The 21,995-nt window shown below is 36.2% G+C and overlaps 3 protein-coding genes and 1 long non-coding RNA gene across 12 annotated transcripts; 1 reads left to right on the forward strand and 3 right to left on the reverse strand.

Annotated features, from left to right (window-relative positions):
* Positions 1-24: 24 nt before the first annotated feature.
* LOC107273255 lies at positions 25-1,246 on the reverse strand. Its single transcript, XM_025090629.1, has 4 exons — positions 706-1,246; positions 556-643; positions 335-479; positions 25-225 (listed from the first exon to the last, which is right to left on the reverse strand). Exons 1-4 carry the CDS (start codon positions 1,217-1,219, stop codon positions 25-27), a joined length of 948 nt encoding a protein of 315 aa, XP_024946397.1. The 5' UTR covers positions 1,220-1,246.
* LOC107273290 (ras-related protein Rab-5B) lies at positions 1,197-6,863 on the reverse strand. Of its 5 annotated transcripts, none has more exons than XM_015751348.2 (6): positions 6,724-6,863; positions 3,857-4,025; positions 3,309-3,460; positions 2,795-3,011; positions 2,497-2,621; positions 1,197-2,308 (listed from the first exon to the last, which is right to left on the reverse strand). In XM_015751348.2, exons 2-5 carry the CDS (start codon positions 4,017-4,019, stop codon positions 2,509-2,511), a joined length of 645 nt encoding a protein of 214 aa, XP_015606834.1. In that variant the 5' UTR covers positions 4,020-4,025; positions 6,724-6,863; the 3' UTR covers positions 1,197-2,308; positions 2,497-2,508. The 5 variants fall into 5 exon arrangements, with proteins under 5 accessions (XP_015606834.1, XP_015606832.1, XP_015606833.1 ...); XM_015751346.2 differs by having other exon boundaries at positions 6,705-6,861; XM_015751347.2 differs by lacking the exon at positions 6,724-6,863 and adding an exon at positions 6,385-6,640.
* Positions 5,323-5,756, forward strand: LOC112495182. Its single transcript, XR_003061504.1, has 2 exons — positions 5,323-5,455; positions 5,524-5,756. It is a non-coding gene; the product is annotated as an uncharacterized LOC112495182 (long non-coding RNA).
* Positions 6,864-7,533: 670 nt separating the features above from the next.
* Positions 7,534-18,058, reverse strand: LOC107273288. Of its 5 annotated transcripts, XM_015751338.2 has the most exons (16): positions 17,757-18,058; positions 17,503-17,663; positions 14,660-16,620; positions 13,739-14,482; positions 13,512-13,631; positions 13,315-13,443; positions 13,011-13,212; positions 12,824-12,921; positions 12,566-12,731; positions 11,808-12,474; positions 11,666-11,723; positions 11,206-11,567; positions 10,412-10,705; positions 9,885-10,336; positions 8,642-8,977; positions 7,534-8,407 (listed from the first exon to the last, which is right to left on the reverse strand). In XM_015751338.2, the coding sequence occupies exons 3-16, from the start codon at positions 16,579-16,581 to the stop codon at positions 8,252-8,254; spliced, it is 5,706 nt and encodes a 1,901-aa protein (XP_015606824.1). In that variant the 5' UTR covers positions 16,582-16,620; positions 17,503-17,663; positions 17,757-18,058; the 3' UTR covers positions 7,534-8,251. The 5 variants fall into 5 exon arrangements, with proteins under 5 accessions (XP_015606824.1, XP_015606821.1, XP_015606823.1 ...); XM_015751335.2 differs by having other exon boundaries at positions 9,885-10,705; positions 14,660-16,615; XM_015751337.2 differs by having other exon boundaries at positions 9,885-10,705; positions 13,739-14,470.
* Between the last annotated feature and the right edge of the window lie 3,937 nt (positions 18,059-21,995).

Here is a 21,995-nt window from a genome sequence, read left to right on the forward strand (position 1 = left end):
TCTCTTCATCTCGGAAGCAGCCCGTTATACAATCCCGGTACTCTGTGCTAGGGAGTCCTTATCTTCGTGCTGATCTTTCGATAGCGGAAGTGACAATATTAAACGATAATTGGGAACGCAGGTGAAGCGAATAAGAGAAATGTTTCTCATGTAAATCTGCCAGAATAATTCTAAACTTTTATGACATTCAGTTAAATTAAATATCTCATCGCTTTTAGGTGGCAGCTAAAAAATTTTAATATAGCAGTTATTAAAATATGATTTTATAATATCCCTATGAGAAATAGTTCTACTCTAAAAACAGGTTAAGCATCTTTCATTAGAAATGTCTAACCATCACAGTGTGCAGTAACAAAGATTCTCGAAAAAATTCATTAGTTTCGACAGCAGTACGCCATGGACTCAATAAGAAAAATTTATGTGTATTATAAAAAATTCCCAGTAGAGCAGAAACGCTTTTCTCGGTAAAATCATTGTCTCTACAAAAATTATAATCATTGAAAAATTATCATACTCTAAATGACAATGTCATATATTTCATTAAATAAATGTTACCGAGAGAATTGGAATATTTCAAACATCAGTTTTAAAAAAATGTCTCTGCTAGTGCTATCGTGTACTTCTTTCTCTTGTAACTTCCTATCTATAATGAAAATGACTTTATAGTATCTATAAGCACTTCCAAAGATATTTTATGCATTTTACCAAGCAATTCAAGTACATCATGCTTGTTCTGTTGCTTTTCTTTAAGATAAGATAGGTCCTGTGGAGTAATGAACTCCCAGACACATAATTTGGGCTTTACTGCAAAAATATAACTTCGGGTGTGTGCCGGATTTTGTAAAGTAATTAAAGGCCATATTGTTCCACATAAATCATCATAATTTACAGAGTAATGAACATTTGATTCAGACTTCACTCGTCTGCAATTAATTTCTTTGTCACTGATCAAGACATCCGAAAAGGAGCCTGTAGCATTTTCTAAATGTCGTTGAACTGACGTACATGAATATTTTTCTGATTTAACTGACATTTTGTAATACCTTACATTAGCATGCCAATGAATTATTTGAAAACAGCATTTCTCTGAACTATTGACAGGACAAGCAAACGTAGCTGATAAGATCAATTGTTTTTTCAAGTGACTGTTAAGAATAATAAAACTTATGATAATAAGGACCAATATACATGTATCATAATATTCACAAGTTTTATTCATCTCCTTGTATAATCATTCATAATTTATCATGATTTATCAATAAAATTAATATACAATATATCTTAAAGTAATAAGTGTGTTATACACGATACGATACAATCTAACGAAGAAAATATGTATATATGATAATCATAGCAGCAGAAATGGCGTCTACTGTATCTTACAAGATTTCGTGTGCCAAAAATCATCGATGTTACTTTTGTTGTTGTTTTTGTGTCGTCGTTACCATATATGTATATTTTAAATGTATCATTATTGTTGTTCTTTTTTTTCCGTCTCCCATACTCCCTCCTCATTTTCATCCTCGTGTTTTGTTTTTGTTATTTCTTATTATCGTTCTTATTACTTATTACACAAATCGTATCACCTATATGATTTATAATATAATTGTATTTATATATGTATTTATATATTTATAACGAACACCGCCCGCTTACTACTAGAATTAAAAATGGGAGTTCCTCATGATTTCTTTTTTTTTCTTTTTTTTCTCTTTATCGCTTTTGCCAACTCTGACCGAGTATAATCGACTCGACATTCCAAACGTTTGATAATGCAATAATATACATATTCTTTTTCATTTTAGCTGTCATACTCACTACTTTATATTTTTTTATATCCATTGATAGCCAGCAGGTCAGTACATCCTGATTTGCAATGGAAATAAATAAATGCAAACTTATTAATTATGACAACCACAATGAGAAAGGATATCATATTGCAATAACAATTGGATTGAATGGCAGATCGGTCAGATTCAGTCAGACTTAGGGGTGTACTGACCTGACCCTCTTCTTATTTATCCCAGCTCTTGGTGTTTTATCTCCTCACTTCTGACTCTCCTATGGTCGATCGATCGGGTGAATAAAGTTTTCATAAATTCTGACGTACAATAATATAGACTTCACAGCTCTTCCACCCCCATTGGCCTTATGGTTGTTTTGTTTTTCTTTTGCTTGTCCTGCTTTTTCACCTCACAACCCGCAACCCCACATCCCCACCTCTCTTCCCGTCTTGTATGTAGATTCCACGCGATGCAGACGTTCACGGTATGTGTATTTCTTTACTTCTGTTCATTATGGTACAAATCTGAAACGCCAAATACCCTGACTACAGAACCTTGGTGAATTTTGAATACGTTTTATGCTATAATATATTGATTTAAAGCTACAGTACAAGATTTAAATAATAACCTCGTCTTCCCTGCGTTCCTGTATCTTAAATTATAAATTTCCTAGACTAGATATCAATAAAAAATTAAAAAAATAAATACTTACAGATTCAAATAATCACTTGCAGCAATTGCCAGCAGTCGCTTTCTGTCCTTCTGCTTCGGCTAGTCGACGACCTTGCCCACTCGAGCCTCCGTTCCCTGCTTGTTCATTCTTTGGAAGTTTCTTAGCTGTAAATATAATTCAAGAAACTATTACTAACATCAAGACTAAACGCGTAAATGCTCAAAACAATCTTATAAACCATAACAAAGTGTACAAGAGAATCAAATGAATTAAATGAATACAAAGGACATGGACCATTTAGCATTGAAATAATAAAAAAAAAAAAATAATATCTTACCAATCGCTAAAAATATATCGTTCACATTCATAGCTGTTTTTGCTGAAGTTTCCATAAAAAGAAGTCCATTCTCATCCGCGTAAGCCTGAGCTTCGTCGCATTCGACTACACGTTTATTGGCAAGATCTGCCTTGTTACCTGCCAGGGCTATTACTATGTTTGGACTGGCTTGTCGTTGTAACTCCTTTACCCACGTTGTTGCACGTACGAATGTGTCCTGCGACAGACGCCAAATGCAAACGCTTCTATTAATCACTTAACCACCCACATGTTGAGATAGTACGTGCTAAAATTGACACCGGAAAATCTATTAAAGTTCATTGCAACATGAGATGGTTTAGGACAACACCCACGAGAAGGAATGACCGGTTTATAATCCAAGTGTCAATTTTGGTATTTCTATTCTCTTATTAGGCATCATACAATATCGAAAGAATTGCCTAGCTGTGATATAAGAATAATTAATAAGATTTTATTAATGAATTGCATAATTTTATACGAATCATTCTTGTACCTGATTTGTTATGTCGTATACGACTATTGCTGCCTGTGCACCACGGTAATACATTGGTGCGAGACTGTGATACCGTTCCTGGCCTGCAGTGTCCCAGATCTCGAACTTCACGGTTGTGTCGTCCAAACACACAGTCTGTGTGAGAAATGCAGCTGCGGATAGAAAAACAATGGTATTACTTTAAACGAACCTATATTTCTGGCGTATGCATTAAAAACAAACATTTTATTTTCGGACAACAGTAAAATAGTATTATTTACATTGCTTGCAATGCTAGAGTTTGATAAAATATTTAAGGATATTCTTCAGAACAGTATTCATTGAGATGAAATATTATTATATGGAAATTGTTAGTTTAGGATATTTCAATTTGGCCACATATCATACGAAATATATTTGTAAGCGAATAGATAACGCAAAATATATGTACTCTTCTTGAAGCAATCAGTTTACCTGATATCCAGAAACAAAATTTTATACTGTAAAGTATTATTTGAATATGCACAATTTAGATAAGAATTATAAGTTTCTTGTATGGTTGACCTCACCTCCTATCGTGCTCTCCTGGTATTCATGGAATTGGCCCTTGACAAACCTCAAGACAAGACTGGATTTTCCTACAGCAGATTCACCAAGCAGTACCAGTTTGAATTGACAAATTTTACCTTGTGTTTGGCCATTTGGCCTTTGGGCCGTACCCCGATTAGCCATGTTGTCCTAAGAACAAAGATTTTTTATATTTTTCTTTTTGCATATTATACAATTATGCTATGAATCATACTAACAGATTAAAATGCTTAAGCAATACTATGCCATACTAGAACTATTTTTCATGTAGTAAACGCTTTGTGTATATAAAGAAATACAACGTAAGCTTTTTCTTTGGTACATTTTATTACAATGTTTTTGAAATGATACTATTTACCAAAATACAAAGATTAAATAGAATACAAACCTATTTATACTAAAACTCCATATTTTTAACAGATAAGAAACCCATTTGTACAAAAAGAACATCCTAGTATCCACAAATTGATTCTGGCATATCGCAGGAGTTCTAACTAATGCTTATAAAGTATAGAATAATCACAAAATACATATGTAAAACTTTCATGGAAACACAACAAATATCTAGCATAAAACACAGAGCACGTGCAACAGAATCTCATTGAGATATGAAATTAAAATGAGAAAGTACTGACAGACTTAATAAAATTTCTAGAATCAATTTTGTTTAACCAGTAGAAAACAATTCATTGAAAAATAATTAATACTTAACAAAAATGATACCCATAATCTTAATCAATTAAATTCTATTTATCAAAAGTTATATTGATACTATATACGAAATTGTCAATACTAATATCATTGTATTTTTTTGGCCTGTTGGGATATCTTTCAAAAGATAAAACTAAAAATAAGTAACGAACGAGGGGTCGAGGAGCTTCAGTACAACGGTTACAACAAACAAATACATTATTCCAAAGGAAAAGAGTTAACTTTAACCACGATGAGAGTGAAAATAAGAAATCTATCGCAAAGTTCCAAAAATTAGGGTCGCACAATATCATGACTAAACGGTCAAAGCTTGTCTAACAGTAAGTAATCTTGTTAGTCGATAATACCAAATTGATCAGGCAGCAAACTGCACCGCATTGAAAAACAGTGTACACTGAAAACCATGAAAGTTAACGAAAATGTTCTACGTTAAACCAATAAAGAGGAAAGTATCTAACGGGAAATAAACGAAGGGGGCGGATATAGACTGTTGGTGACGTAAGCCAGATCGCCTGAAAACCGGCAAAACGGCCGGAAATCACGAGCGTCTCGTTATTCCCTGCTTAACTAATTGCCAGGTATCATGTTGTAGGTTACAGATTTAAAACGATTCTAGAATTAATGGACCAACCTTAGTTCTAAATCGGATGGGGCGTCGTATATTCCTCATTACCTTATTGAATTTACGTATCACTACGTTATCCGTACAATACGACAACAAACTATACGACACGATGACTACAAGATTATTGACGGCACCAATAACGCTATTGGCAATGACAATGACAGACAACAATAAAGTTAGTGATGATACGAGAACTAAGAAAAGATGAAGACACGAGGGTGACAATGATAAGGGTTATTAGATGGTAAGAAGCACGAGCCATCAAGGTCAAGACTTCAAAGTACATTGAGCCAGCAAATTCTTTCATTCCAGTGAGAGAAGCGTGGGTGCCGAGACTAAACTAACGTAAGTGCGGTGTACAATTGTTAGCACGATAATTAATTTGGATACGACGCATACGTGACATTTTTAATAAATTTTTAAATAATGATCATGATACTATCGTAAATATATACTACGTATAATATACTGAACGTTGTTTCTAATGACACGTTTACTTAGCAAAATCAAATAAACGCAATTTCTTGTTATCGCCGTTGCCCTCACCCAGTTGTTATTTTTCTACCGCGCTACGATTCTCATTGACACTTTAAACAAAGATAAAAGGATCCTTTCGTGAATATGAAAAAAAGAAAAGCATACGCGGAAGGAAAGAAGCTCTGAAAAGGCTTCAATCTCATGGACAAATAACACGCAACTCGTGACAGGTCTCAATCCTGACATCACAGCACCGTCAGACGGTACATTTAAGCAATCAGGCAGTTTTCCAGCGCCGTAGACATCTGCCATTAAAGAACCTCGCAAATATGAAGATATTTCTTGAGAACAACGAAGCTAATAGTGACAAAAGTGATCAGATGCAACCGCCTCCGCCTTTTTGTCCACCTCCAGCAATACCTCCCACTGTAGCGACTCCTCCATACAAATGGCCCTGCTCACAAATGATATATGCTACTTCTGACAGCTCGCTCTGGAATATACACCACTCTCTCACTCTCACTCTCCCTCTCTGTCTACTTTACAGTTCTCAATTCTTACTCATTCTCTACCTATCTCTTGCTTACTCTTTGTGTAGCCATGGCTCTCACTCTCTCGCACCCGTTCATTTACTATGTCTATTGCTCGTTCTCTCTTTTTCTCCCTCATTCTTTCTTTCCTTCGCGATTTACTCACCGTTTTGAGACGCGATCGCAACAATACCAATGAAAACCTGAAGCGATCTAACCTCGGCTAGGACTCGCGCCTTATCTCTTGGAGTGACACTGCACAATTAGGTTACACGATATGTACACGACAAACACGACACACTGCTGCGCCACTTCTATCTAACCGGCGCTCGACTAGGACGAATTTGCTGGATGGCTAATGGGCAGGCAGACAGACAAGCAAGCAGGCAGGCAGGCAGGCAAGCTGACTGGTTGGCTAGCTGGCAGCCAAGCACACGCGCACACAATTGTTAATTGTTTACAAATGACTTGTTAACAACGAATTACCAAATATTTTGGGACGAACTTGGGGGCGGAATGCAGTCAAGTTCTGCTCGAGGAGCTTCCTTCGCGGATCTCCCGATTTCCTTTCCCTCGAACTCTGCTCTCAATCAGCGCACCCTCCACTATGACCGTCCATCCCCGTCAACATGGCCGACTCCCTGATACTACCAATCAACACTCTCCAATACTCAAGAGAGTTTCTGTTTTATTAGATGTTCAACGAAACCTAAGAATACCTGTTTTATTACTGTAATGTATTTTTACATTTATATACCTGAGAGTCATTCGAAGAATCTTTACATATTTATCTGTCTGTGAACATTTCTTGACTCTTTTCCAGGAGTATTGCGCCGGAAGCACTTATAAATTAGTTCCTCCAGAGCGCGCTTTAGCGCTTTCTCCAAGTAACAGTGAAATAATGTAACCTTTGGACGCTTTACTTTATTTGGAAAATTAACGAATACTTTATTATTACAGAACACTATCCTTTTACTGAGTATACTTCAAACATTAGTATACAATTTTTTAAATTTTTCCAGTAAATGTCATGGATATGACAACGTATACTTACCTAAAATTAAACTATGCACAGCATTTAAGAATATGTAAATAGGCTGTTGGTATATATGTGGTTGAGACTTTTTAACCAGTATAGGTTTTTCTGACACATTCACTTCTTATTTTCTATACTATGGTGAAATAAAAAGGTCCACTACTTTTCTTATTTATGATTATTATGCTTACATTAAATTGACTGAATTAAAAACAATTAGTACACATAACAAACGTAGTACTACTTAAAACGGTGGGAACATGAATAAACAAAGGTTCCTTAAATTTAAAACTTGAGTCATCTTTATTAATGAAATATTTATCCATTGGGAAATCGATTTTTTCTCTGCAGCATCGATTAAATACATTGTGAGAAAAGGATCGCGTGGTACGAAGATACAATCATCTGATTAATTAAGAGAGCTACACTAATTAGTAACTATGTGACGTCTGGCTGCTTTGATCTTCGCACCGCGCATAAAACAATCACAAGAACGTCCGAACACCTCAGAATTGGCATAAACATGCTTATGCTCGTACCATATTTACAAATATTTACGATAGTACAATCTTGTGAATTCATAGTCTTATCAACAATAGTTTAATCGATTTCTATAACGCTCATTTATGGAAATAGCTTAGCATTAATATACTAAGTCACGACGCAAACAGGGACCCTATGTCTCGTTTTTATAAAAGAGAGAACATGAAAAGGTCCACAAGTGACTCGTTATGAAATTTTCATTATTGGCATAATACATTTTCATCTTTTTTACAAAATTCACCGAATTAAAAAAAATCGATTGCCCTTGGACAAATTTGCGTGTCCAGGCAATTCAACAGCGCCGGTATCCGTGTACATTTCTTTCTATCTTTACAGTTACTACAGTTACGAGTGTTTATCTACACTTAATAAGTACTACTTTAACGGGATTCACAGTAGTAAAGGCGAGATAGGTACACGTAATAAATTACAAAATTACGTAGCAATTATAACACTAATCCTCGTCCGTCGATTTCTGATACACCGCCCCGAATTTGCTCATATACTTACGTACAAAATCTTTAGCTTTATGCTTGACGTTTTCGTTACACTGCAGCTCGTCCACGCTTTTGCAATGCTTCAATTCTTTCGCCAAGACAAAATGTGTTAACTGTAATTGATAAGAACATAAAGATACATAAATATTTAATTATGTAGAATTAAAGTGGCAAGAAGTTGCAAATAAAAAATATAAATTCATATTGATCGTGGTATTAGAAATGATAAGTGTTCGTAATTAAAATTCATACTAGATCGGATGTATTATTCATGCATCATCGATTGGTTATCTTGAGTCATAAATTTGGAGATAACACAATACAGGGCAAAAAAAATCGTTACATACCTTCCTAGCAAGATGTTTGAAGTCCTCGATATTCGTGATTCTTCCTTGCTTGCAGTCATTTTTCCTATAAGGGTTTAGGGAATGGACCATTACGTTGGCCATATTTATTCTAAAAGTGTCCTTAATTTTTCTTTCCGACGTGGACGAGGCGTCAGTAGTTTGCGATTGTTGCTTACTCAGACTATGTCTTGAGTGAGATTTCAATTTATTGTTTCGTCGATGCTTTCGTAACTTTTCAACATGCTCCTTTAATTTCGCTCTCTCTTTTTGACGTCTTAGCTTATCTTTTATCTCCTTGTACTTTTTATGATCCATCCGATCTTCTTCTCGACGTGGCTGCAAAAAAAGAGATACACAATAATTAGTTGCAATTCATAATCTGCATCGGTCGCAAATCGCATCCCAGCTATCTGCGTGGCAGGCGAGAATTCTACCAATCTTAATCAGAATTAATTGTAGGCATGGATGTGTTACTCAAGAAACTGCTTATAATGTTGTATCAGCCTGCCTAATAATGCTACTGAAGAGACATATTGTCTAGAAAATCCTATCGGCGCTCCTTGAATTAATGAAGGCCCCAAGAGGTGTGAAGAAAGAAGCATCACTAGGGAAAGCGATCTTAGTGATGGACTTCTCGTGGGTTCAATGGCAAGTTAGACTCAGGCCCGGAATGAAGATTCGGATGAAGAAAGAGTTGTACCACAACTGTTCAGACTTTTGAAAAAATATTATCTAATACAAAATATACAGAATATATTTTAGAAGTAGCGGTAGCGCATCTGAACAGCTACTAGCTCGAAAGACGATAAAAAAGGTCGTATACGAATAAACTCAGAAAAGCAGAACGTCACATATGCTCACGAGGTTCACTAGGAAAATAACTTGGTGGGCAAATTATGGGAAGCACAGATGAATAGTGAAACTGGGTCCGTTGGTATTTGGGACAAAGGGACAAGATCAATGCTGTTCCGGTGCAGTCTTACTCTGCTGAGGCAATACAAAGAGAGCTAAGGGATGAAATTTGGCAATGAAATATGAATAATAATATTCTAGCTTATCTTCAAACGTTGAAAGGCGTAATTGTAAAAAATTGTACTATTAATATATAGAGGTTAAATGTGACTATGTATTTAAATAATATGCAATGAATTACCGAAGCTTCATGTGTGATATAAATAGTTGAATACTGGGTACGATCATTTCAGCTATTTATTAAAACTTATTAATGAAAAAATTAACTTACACTGATTATTCTTTCCTGGACCAGTCCATCTCTTCTTTTTTTCACTTCGGGAAATACAGGTGCGCTACTTATACCAACTTCCGCTTTTTTCAGTGCTACAATTTCCTTAGGATTAGCCGTGGATGTCGAAGCGACGGAGTTTGTATTAGTATCCAGTTCCATGAGATCATCGGTACCCTCTGCGGGACGTTCTTCCTCCATTTCATCCTCCTCCTCATTCGAGGAGCTACTATCATCGCTGGATTCTTCACTTGAAGAAGAATCCGGTTGAACCCCAATGTGATCTGGTGGAGGTGGTAACCACTGGGAGATCCTTTCCTTTACGTGGTAATAATAAACTCGGCCACGAGCATCCTTAGTCCACTTCCACTTCGGCGGAAGGTCCATCGGCGGCACAACAGCTGGTTCCGTTGTGGTAGATGCTGCTGTGGCAGATGATGCGAGAACAGGCTCTACAGCAGGGAATGGACTCTCTAGAGGCTTATCCAAGTATAAGGATTGAGCCGAGATTGGAACGGGCGCAGTACCATTATGGATCGGCACCAGGTTACTCTGTAGCGGGATTTGCCCTTCCGGATAAGATTGATGGTGATGAGGCAGCACAGGATACGATCCACTCGCTTGACTGTAACTGCTACTTTGGTTAAGGGCGTAAACAGCTGATTGTACACCTGGTGGAATTCCTGATGGGATTCCTGGGGATATTCCAGGGGGGAGTACATGATGATTTTGAGCTATTATGCCAGGCTGTGCGTGGCTTGACAATGGTTGAGATGGTCTCATGTAGACAGGAGTACATTGCTGCGTAATTTCTCCACCATCTAATGAACAAAAATATATGTATGTAGGTACGTTCAGTTCTAGGAACTCGATTACGTTGATGCTAATTATTAAACAATAATTCCTATTGTTTTTAAGAAATTACACGTTCATGTTTAAACTTTAGATTGAACAACGAATTATAGCAGAACTTTTATTGAAAATATTACTTTCTATTTTGAAGCCCATATTTCTGCGAACATGCAATTTTATTACAAGAGAATCGATCTTCTCTATAAGAATACCGGTTCTATTGCAAAACTTACTATTCTGAAACTACAATAAACTAGCGTTTATAATTAATTTACATACATAAACCACATGTATTTATCAAATCTAAGAAAATTATTATCAAAAAGCAAAATTAGAAAAATAAATTGTCGAGAAACGTAAAGTAATGACTAACAAGGCATTCCTGGATGAAGGCTCGACATTCGCGGAATATTATAACTAAAATATTAAGAATAACGAAGTTGAAAGTGAATAAGCAAAAAAGTGGAACCTTGCATAGGATAGGGTTGCCATTGTCCTAGGGACGGATTGAAGAAAAGTGGATAACCCGTTTGAGGGTCGACAGTGGCAGTCGTGTGAGGATCCATGCCAAGAGCAAGACATCGTGCTTCGTGTTCCTGCCAGGACTCCTGTTGCTGACGACGTTGTCGTTCCTCTTCCTCCTTGGCGACTTTTAACGCGAACAACTGTCTACGCTCAAACTTTGTCATTCTGGGTACCGGAACTAGGTTCACTCTCTCATCCGTTCTCTTATCTTTTGTTCTAGAATGTTCAAAATCCGGAGATTCACGTCCTCGTCTCCTATCGACACGTTTGTCAGGATCATTTCGACTATATCGATCTGACCTATGCCTGAATAGTAAGACGTGATACAGATGTTATAGAAGTTGCCAAATTTTCTGGGAAACGTAACGAAGAATCATCAGACTTAGAAAAATATTTATAATTACCTGTCATAAGAAGATTCCCTTCTTTCTTCCTTGTCAAGATCTTCCCGATAACCACGATCTGTAACACGACGAAGCAACAAAAAAATGATTAATATCTAATTATTATACATTACGTTACATTTCATTAGAATGCTGATCTAACCTGCTTCTCGCTCGTGCTCCTTCATCTGCTCAATACGTTCTTTTTTCGGTATTCGAAAAACTTCCTTCAGATTGGACCACTCAGCAAGTAAACTCGAAGCCATTTCTGAGATCAAATTCTGTTCAATGACTGTTTCCTGTTTGATTGCATTGCCATCAAAAATACCATTTGTATCTTTGATGACCTTTTGAGCAATGTCACTCTGAGAATCTACAGGGATTTTCTCGTTACTGTCGCAGCTACTATCGGGCTCGTCGGCAGGTATTTTATCTACTTTTACAGGTTGCTCGTCATCTGGTGAGGCAGTATTAGGCGAAAGATGAAGACTATTCGCCCATTTTTCCACAACGCTGTATACTTTACTATCCATTAACATGGTCTTATTCGGTATAGGCAGTGTGTTCAGCGTTTTTAGAATCTCCAAACGGAATTGACGAGCTTCCTCTGTATCATCAGATGCTACATCCATCATGTAACTCCATACTAGTCTCAGACCATGATAATCCAAGAAGAGCCTTCGACAGGGTTGTTCTCCACTTTGTATAACTCGTAACAAGCGTGTTCTGTGCTCTAGTTCTCGGCTACGAACCATAAGTCGACTGAGGGTCAACGTTTGCGCTCGATTTTTCAGACCACCCTGGCAGAGTTTCTCTATTTCTTCTTCCAACTGAAGAGAAAAGTGTCATATGTTGTTAAGCATTGATAAGGCTCAATTTATAAAACATAAGGGACTCGATTAAAACGCAAATTGTACATACATCTTCATCTTCCATGTAATCAATAGGTTTCTTCTCCTCTTTCTTCTTCCTGACGTCTTTCTCGCGCTTCTCCTTCTTCTCGATCTTCTCCTTTTCTTCCTCCGGAGTATCGCCAATCCATCCTCGACAATTTGGCGCCTCGCAATAACATTTCTGTGCTTCTTTGCTAATTTTTTTTTTTAACAAAGAAACGTTGAAATACGCTATATGATTGTCGTGCAAAGATTAATTTGTTAAATAATCTTAGGAAGTACAAACCCATAACGCTGAAAATGATAATCAAACGTGATCTCTTCACCAGCTGCGATAAATTTCTTATTAAAGAAACCTATCCTAAGTTCCCCGTTTACAGTCCACTGTAAGAAACAAATGATATTAGATATATACGAATTTCATTGATTATGTTTATCCACACTTTTAATATTTAGTTTATTATCAAACAAACCTTTTGCGTTTCGCTGTTTGGATCACAGCTATGGTTTATGAAGCGCGAAACGTTTCCTTTCATGGTAGCATCAATGATCTGATCAGATTTTAACGACATGAAATAATAATGCTTATTCTTGTCCTTTGAATATTCTTTTGCTCTCCGTCGAAAGTCTTTAGGATCAACAACTTCGCCCACGTACTCCATTATAAATTCTCCTCTGTAATGTAAAATAAGAAACGTAATTACATTAGGGCCATCATTATGCACTAAAAATATAATGCAGTAGCACAGTACAATGTTTTTGTAAACATGTACATACGCAAGCATGTCACCCACGGCGCGTAGTCCAAAGCCCTTTTTCTCTGTTCTGAACACTTCACATTTGGCATATTCACAATTTTGAAATCTTTTATTTGTACAACGATCCCCTACGACGCATCTTGGTCCACTAAAATATTAATTAACGTTAAAATTATTAAATAATTTCTACGTAACAAATTATAGAAAGTTTCTTACCATTCGATCATAAGCAATCTGTTAAGGCAATCCTCACCACAGCCTAATTCACCGCGTATGGTTTCCTCTTCTGTTAAAAAGCAATCGCACACCATTCTTTTGGTCTCTTTGTTTGTGTACCTGTTAAAATAATAAAATAAGAAAATATCACATTAATTCTTGATTGTTAAAAAACTTATAGGTTTTTAGTACACTTTTTACTAGTTCGACCTCGTAGTTTAACTTACCTTTCTGTAAGGTATAAGTTTTCCTTGAGATGTTCGAATTGACTTAGTCTCTCTTCCATTTCTCTATCTTTCATTTCAGGAACCATAGGTAAAGGAATCTTCGTACCGACCTTCGACATCACTATGCTTGACGATGCAACAGAGCTATTCCCTGTCGTGAATAAGCTTTCACAAGATGCTTCCATTTCTAGCAGATTTGGAAGACTTATGCTTGCAACCGCAGTACTGTTGATAGTCTCGCTAACAACACTAGTGGTACTGTTAGTACCGGTGCTAGTGAGACTAGTAGCTATACAACCAGCAGTGCTCGATGAACCAACCAAAGGAGATAATCCAATAGTTGTACTAAGCCCAAAAGCAGGTAAAGAATTGCACGTTCCGATTCCTGACGGAATTGCTGTTAGGGATCCTGATGAACTAGAGCTGCCCATTTCGAGTTCACTTGATCTGCGCCATCGGGACTTTACTTTGACTGGTTTCGAGGAATCCGAATCATAGCCAGTGTTAGCCAAAATGGTAGGTGGTGGTGTCAAGGAGTCGAATGATGTCAGATTTTTATTAGTAGTACCATTGCTCTCTCTATCAGATTGTGTTTCTGATTGGTTATCAGAGTTGTCTTTAGATTCTTGACATGTTCCCATGGAAGTACTTGGGTTTTTATCACGCTCCTGCTGGAAAACAGTCTTGGACAAATCTATAGATGGTTTCGTTACCAAACCGCGCCCGCGTGATCTGAAACGAAGACTATATCAATGATTTATTAATATATGAATGATTCCTCCAATTCCGGTAGAGTACTTTATTTATTATGTTTCAAAACATTAACGAAATTTAAGGAACAACAAAAAGGAATGTATTAACCTACAAGTCTCAAGAAATATAAATGATTCTAGTTAACATATTATTATTGTGTATCTGTACCTTTGTTTCATCAGACCAATGGAACGAATTCGACTGCTCCGACGTATACCAGAACTATTTGAACCACTCTCAGATCCAGTAGTATCGGTACTTCCGCTACGACTTCTAAATCCGGTCTTTTTGTCGCTTTCGATTTGCTGATTGTTTTGAAGATTCTTGCTATCACTGAGTAATTTGGCTTCTTCGGATAACTTGCAACTATTGCCTGAGAGAAGTGTATCGTTACTATTCTCACTGCTACTACTTAATAATTTTATATCTTCGGAGTCGACCTTGTTGCCGTCCATTTCACTATCTCTTGATAATTCTTCTATAGTCTGTGATTGATCTGCACTCTTCTCCTGATCTGTATTAATGCAATTAACATCAACGTCATGAGAATGTGCTTGAGTAACTCTTTTCCTCTCATTTCCTATGATATTTTTAGTTCTAAGATTCTTGTCATTTGTTAAGCCTGATAGGCACATCCTGTCCTGTGGATTATTCACAGGTCTTTCGGACATTGGTGAGACATTATCCTCTCGAAGGAATGATGCTGAAGATGAAGATGGAGATGAAGCAGAGGACGAGGATGATGAAAACAAAGACGTTGATTTTTCAATGTACACAGAGGAACCTTCAGAAGTCTTCTCCATATTAACTTCCGTAACACATTGTTTAGATGTTTCTCTAATTTGCATTATGGCCAAATTGCTATCTATTTTTGATATAGTACTGTTAACTTTTGCTTCACATTTCGAGACTCTTTCATTGTCTTCGCTAACAGAGAACTTTGATTGGCTTCTATGCTTCTGATTTTGATCCACACAGTCAGCAGAATTCGAATCATCCCGTTGCTCCAAGCAAGATTCAGTAGAATTGTCTGGAATAATTTCATCGCTTCTAGCAAATCTTGGTTTACGTCTACGAGGAAGTACTGTGGGTCTTTCCGAAAGTTCAAGAAAATCACAGGTAGCTTCATTGCTCTTGTCATTGTCAGAGTTTGTACAAAAACCTACAGAATTCTCTAGTCTTGGCGAATTGGAGCCTGGGGCATCTTCAGATACATGCAAGCTACTGACACCTTCATGAATTAATTGATACTCCTTTGATGATTCTTGGTAATTAATTCCAATAGATCTCACCATATGTTCATCTTGCAGCTCCAAAGAGTTATGCTTCTTCATTGCATACTGTGCCTGCTCAGACTGCATATCCCTATCGTTTGCCATTACCATAGATTCTGTTCCATCTTCATTCTGTATTACAGCAAACCCAACAACACCCTTACCTTCGTAATCAGGCTCATCTACAAGAAGAACTTGTTCAATCACAACACTGCCATCATGTTGATCAATGGTATATCCATTGGCATCGATACCGTCAGGCTCGACCTCCATCTCCTCGCAAATAATGGTCTCCTCGATGACATCTTCCTGCCAGACACAAGCCTCATTCGGGACTGTCTCTGCTTCGTTTGAATTTCCTACAACAACTTCACGCACATCCTCTGGACTAAGCTTATCAGGAGTTGCGAGGACGTTTTCAAGATCGTCTTGACTGTCGCTTTCGTTCGCGTCCTGTTTGAGGCTAGCTATCGACACTGAATTATCTTCAACGTCCTCAGAATTGTCCACCGCATCTCCGGATGATTCCTTGTCCAATAATGTACAGCGATATTTTCCAAATTTCTTATGCACACTATGAAGGCTTCTAAATGTCGACTGATTACGGGGCTGCTGATCTTGGCTACCGTGACATTCTTCAGATGTAGGTACATCATTTTGCGTCTGCGACGTTTGTAAAATCTCGCCGTTTACTTTTTTTTCCTCCAACTGCTGCTGTTGCTTCTTTGCTATCTGCCTGCTAGACTTTCGTACGGCAACAAATTTTGATGGAGACTTGGTCGTCGATTTCGGCTCATTCTTTCGACGACGAGCCATTTTACCTTCGCCGTCGTCGTCCTTCCTCGCACGTCTTCACTGAAACATTTTTATACTCTTTCCTTCAATCTATTACTGTCGCTTGCAAGTCGCGCTTTAAATTCTTTAGGCAACAATAATTCTTTTGCATGCATCAAGCTTTCAGCAAAATGGTATTTTACCACAATCTTTTAATTCTATTTATACACATATATATGATGGATAGTGCTAGCAACTTCAATAATTACTTGTATAATAATGTTGGATTCAAGCAAATATCTCACAATAATGATAGGAAAAACAGCCAGATATTACGGTAAGATATTATAGAAAATTCTTTCATTTGTCAATAAAGCTTGCAGTATAAATTCATGTATATTGAAAAGTTCAGTAAAACATTAGATTTTTGGAGCAATGTCACAAATTATCAGTTAGACACGGCATAACCATTATGTTTATAAAATATTTGAATAGTTTGATCATTCAAAGTGCCTATATTTTCTGAACTTAAAAAAAAAATATAAAAAGAAAATAGTACCCATAAGTATAACCCAATCAGCAATGCATTATGCATATATAGATACTTTACTCTTACACATACTTTCTCTATTTCCACTTAAATCTATAAGCTAGATGCGTAAGTACAGTTATTAGACAAAATAATTGTCTAAATAATAAGTCCTTACTGTAACATTTTTCTTTTGACCTATCATACTACAGTCTAATACAAACCATTAGAATGTTGTCAAGATCAATATTTTCAAATAAAAAAAAAACTAAATAGCATATATTTCCAATGTTAAACAAGTATGAAATCTGTAAAGGACCGGAAGCATCTTATGCCATCTAATACAGCCTCTCCGAATAGCACAGAGCCCATCCCAAGGTATTGAAACAATATTTTTAATTCAACAAAAGTAATTTTTAACTAGTAAAACTTACCGTGCAGACGTCCTAAATCACAAGTACGTATAATGTCCTAGTAAAGGCCATAATCGGTCAGTACGTGTCTAGTACCGAGATAGGGACGTTGTGAAGTTGAGATTTCGATTCAAGTTTCCATGAAATCGTGACATTGCGTACGGGTATTCGTTTATAATCATCTAAAAGCAAACAAGACGTTGGTTCAATAAATCGAGGACAACATTAAGACAAAGATCCGTATTATAAAACGTTAAAAGACCAGAGAAACTCACAGAAGGTAATCGGCATCGGCAGTTTTTCACGACGGCTGCTTCCCTCGGCTGTGTCTTGTAGCGAGAATCAGTAGGCGCCCATGTCAGCGTGTTAATAAAACCGCGCGCGTATCAATGGCAAACAACCTCTTTACGATCAGGCACAACAAATTAAAAGTCAATTAAACTAGAAAGGTCCTCGATCTTTAATTTGGCAAGTCTAATAACCAGAAGCGAAAAACCTGCCCGACATGGGAAAGAAGGTGTTTATATCGCTTGTTGCCTCGGATCTAGCGAAGCGAAGTTAGCGCTTAATGCGTTTGTCAAGAACGTCGATCGAATGCTATTAATTGTAGTTCACAGGTGCATTTTCATTAATAGTGACTCCATCTATGTTAATATCAAATAGTCTTATTATGTCGACCGTTGCGAATGTCTTTAGCCCGAATCACGACTCATGAATATCAGACCATATAATTTGTATTCGTTAATTTACGTGTGGCGGATATAATACACAAAAAAATTAATCGCTTCCACGTAGACGTTTTCATATAATTACGTGTGGTTAAAATTGTAACAATATTTTTATGTATATAATTATCAATTTTCTCTTGCGTCTTACAAGTATTACGGAAAATCCGTCAGATGGCGACACTGTCTCCCGGTATTCATATCCAATAGATAAGTTCTCTTCTAATAGTCTATGGTCAAAATATACAATCATACAATCACAATACAATCATACAATTCTAAAATCTAGAAATTCTAGATCTTTGCGCTCTCTACACGGTGCTTTCGGAACCTCTGCAACTTGATATGATGACTTCCTATGGTTGCGTGTACTCCGGATACCGAAATTCGATTCTGGGGGTACACAATCCGTTAAATCTAAATTTTACCGAGCTAGGTGGTAGCGAAGGCGGTAATAAGCATCTGCACGAATCTACATGCAAGAGTTTCCAAAATTCTATTATAATCTCCGAATGACTACTCTAAATAAACTATCACGGTTACACCCTCATATCCCTTTTCCTGTTACCATTCGACGCTTCAGTATGGTATGTATACCAAGCGCAATAAATCCAATTAAAAAATATTAAATCAGCACTTGCGAGATAACTGTAGATTACTTTCGCTGTAGATTATTACAATATTTAATATCTCTGGCTGTACAAAATATTTCTCTACTGCGTGAATTTAAGCTGTTTAACACTTTAACAGTATCAGGATTTAAAATTCGTGTCTGAATTATATGCTCTTTATATATTTTTCTGAAAACAGCTCCCTGATGACGCATCTACTATTAGTTACTATATAATAAAATTTGTTTCGTATATTTTTTTGTATATACACATGTTAGAGAATAAAGATTATTAGTGCTGTACACTGTAATTAATTGACAGTTAATAGTTTTAAAGAGCTTACTGTACCATAGAAGTACTGCTAGGAATCAAGGGTGGAGTAAGAAAAATTATTCGTTTAATCTCATTGAGCAATATCCATACGTCATATTCTACGCAATATATGGAAACGAAATATCATAAACGTTATATCATAGGAAAAAATTGCTCATCCCTCTGTATATTCTTTATCTGATTTTTCTGCCGTGTATTCTCATTAGCTTAAAAACAAAATCCAGTTTAGAACTTTTCCCGATATTCCTTCTTAGCAGGATATCGTAATTTTTATAAGTCATCTAGATCCACATGAATACGCAATTGATAAATTATTAATGTATATTAATATTTTTTAAGAATGGTAGTTTTCAGGACTTTTTGTCTTGAGTATTGGCAGTTATGAGGACATTTGATGTTTGTCAGGACGGACCTGATTGCATTTAGATACGTAAGGTATACTGTCAAGACCATAAAGTGGCACTCACACCGAATTTTCTGAAAAAATTTTCATGCTACACACTCGCAGTTGTGATGGGCTAAGAAATGATTTCGTTAAGCTAGGTTAGGTTGGAATTTTAATACGACATGTCTCAAGGTTTAGTTTTTTTTAGAAAAAAACATGGGCTTGCCATTGTGAGTGGCACGCGTCCTCATAACTACCCTTTGACAAGTATATATATATATATATGTCAAGGAGAAGTTTCGACGACATGCGGCACTCACGACGACAATCTGATGTATAAAAAAAAACTAAACCTTGGGACATGTGGCATTGAAAATCTAATCTAATCTAACCTAACGAACTATTTCTTAGCCCATCACAACTCCGAGTGTCCAGCATACAATTCTTTTTGAAAAATTCGACGTGAGTGCCGCATAATGGCCCCGGAAGTATACGTTATATATAGAATTTTTCCAGGACCACCCTGGAAAATGCCAATTGTCCTCATAACTGCCAATACCCAAGAAAAAATTCCTGGAAACTGCCTTCTAACATATGTATTTATAATAATATGTATATTACTATATATTCTACTTTGTTACCGTTATACTGTAGAATATTACAGTTTAATCAATTTATTCACTATATAGGTTATATATGTACATATGTGTATACATGTATATGTGTATGGTTATATATTTGTATACGCTAATTGCAATGCATAAAACATGTGCTGACGTGTGTCCGCTTAATTCCCATCCGTTTCCTATGCCTCAATTTTGTATGTATAAGAATTGCCGGCAGGGACGATCTCCGTGATTGGAAGTTTGAATGAAATGGATCATTCGAGACACAGCCGAGTTCCCACGGAGCGATGGAAATTCTCATGGGGATGCGTTAAAGTCTGGTGATCGCACCGGACACCATGTCAATTCAATCTCTTCGAGTTTACTCTTCAGTTATTCGACAAACTGGAAGGAAGAACATCACCATATAGACACTTCGGAATGAAAATCGGATAAAGTGGAAAAGAACTAAAGGAAAATAATGCTGATCGTTATACATATGTATACCACAAAGACACGTGTCTTTATGTCACATCTATTGACATACGTAAGTATTGATCTCTACATTAAAATCATCAAGTGTTTGCACCTGCTCACCTTTTAAGTACTATTATATGTATATGTAATTTCTCATATTAATTTGTAAACTTTTCTATATTCATTTCATATACGTGCCATTGGTTTGCTGCTGTCTTATACATATACCTGAGATTTATCTGCACTTCATTAACAAGTTCAGAAAATGAACTTAAAGAGAAAACCATGGATACTGGATATCGATCAGTAACTTTATAGATAACAATAAGAAGGTAGATCCACGTAATAAGTTATCATGCGAAAATGCTAGGACGATTAACCAGATTATCCTCAAAGATCCACCGACCTTAATATACTGGAGTAAATTGAGTTGTCCATGAGTACCCTATACTCTTTAAATATTATATTATATACAGTGTCTGTGTAATAACTTTGAAAAAGGTTATTACAGGAGTTGTAGAGCTAAAGTGACTTTGAACTAGTGAAAAAAAAAAGAAAATCAAGAGGCTTTCTTTTACCTGATTTTTTAATTTATCATACAGCGCGCTTCATAGTATATAACGGTGTGTTACGGTAACTTAGACTTTTAAGCGCATCCGTGAAATTAATGATTGATTTGCTAATATTGTTATCGATGTTTAAAGTTTTTCTAATATATTACGTTAAGAATCGATGGATTTGATAATAGTTCACCGTGCATTTGATAATTACTTTTACTATTTGGAAGCCCTAGTATCGTCGAGACACTGATAACTTTTGAATCAATAATTAATCAAGTTCGTCATCGTACATAAGACGCTCCATAGAAACGTCGATGATTTTTAAACTTATAGATATATACATAAGTATATGCAATTTTCGTGTTTACGTAATAATTCAGTTCGGACTTGAGAGTCAATTTGACAGCTGTCACGTGTCATATTGCTTCCCTTCAACATCAATAGGCATACAGTGAACAATGATTAAGTAAAAACAATAGAAATTTTTCAACTTCCAACAGCAAATTGCCAGTTAGATTAGAAGACCATCTAATCCACGGATTTTCGATTTTTTTTTTCACTCCTAAACAAATAGGAAATTTTCGTAGTACATTTCGCGTATATACATACACATATGTAATATACAACATAGCCCAAGTAGAGCATAATAATAATCAGTATTCTTGAATGATTAATCATAAGGTTTAATAATTAATGTTATAAGTGAAAAGATGAATATAGCCAATTCATAATTATTATAACTTATACTCTTAAGCTCGTATTCAGAACTCGCTTTTAGTGCTAATAGCGAGCTTTTAAATTTTTTATTAGTAACTTTT

This window comes from Cephus cinctus, unplaced genomic scaffold (genome assembly GCF_000341935.2).
Source record: "Cephus cinctus unplaced genomic scaffold, Ccin1 Ccin1_scaffold1553, whole genome shotgun sequence".
In the NCBI taxonomy this organism is placed as follows: Eukaryota; Metazoa; Arthropoda; class Insecta; order Hymenoptera; family Cephidae; genus Cephus; species Cephus cinctus.

Excerpts from the sequence above, each read along its gene's own strand:
- LOC107273288 (XM_015751335.2), bottom strand. The coding sequence starts at position 16,581 with ATGGCTCGTCGTCGAAAGAATGAGCCGAAATCGACGACCAAGTCTCCA. Across the intron at positions 11,568-11,665 it reads AGGGAATCTTCTTATGACAG|GCATAGGTCAGATCGATATA; the intron begins GTAATTATAAAT and ends CTTACTATTCAG. Across the intron at positions 8,408-8,641 it reads TCAAACATCTTGCTAGGAAG|TTAACACATTTTGTCTTGGC; the intron begins GTATGTAACGAT and ends TATCAATTACAG.
- LOC107273290 (XM_025090632.1), bottom strand. The coding sequence starts at position 5,256 with ATGAGGAATATACGACGCCCCATCCGATTTAGAACTAAG. Across the intron at positions 3,012-3,308 it reads TATACGACATAACAAATCAG|GACACATTCGTACGTGCAAC; the intron begins GTACAAGAATGA and ends CGTCTGTCGCAG. Across the intron at positions 2,622-2,794 it reads CGATATATTTTTAGCGATTG|CTAAGAAACTTCCAAAGAAT; the intron begins GTAAGATATTAT and ends TTATATTTACAG.
- LOC107273255 (XM_025090629.1), bottom strand. The coding sequence starts at position 1,219 with ATGAATAAAACTTGTGAATATTATGATACATGTATATTGGTCCTTATT. Across the intron at positions 480-555 it reads GAAATATTCCAATTCTCTCG|AGACAATGATTTTACCGAGA; the intron begins GTAACATTTATT and ends TAATTTTTGTAG. Across the intron at positions 226-334 it reads TGTTACTGCACACTGTGATG|CTGCCACCTAAAAGCGATGA; the intron begins GTTAGACATTTC and ends AAAATTTTTTAG.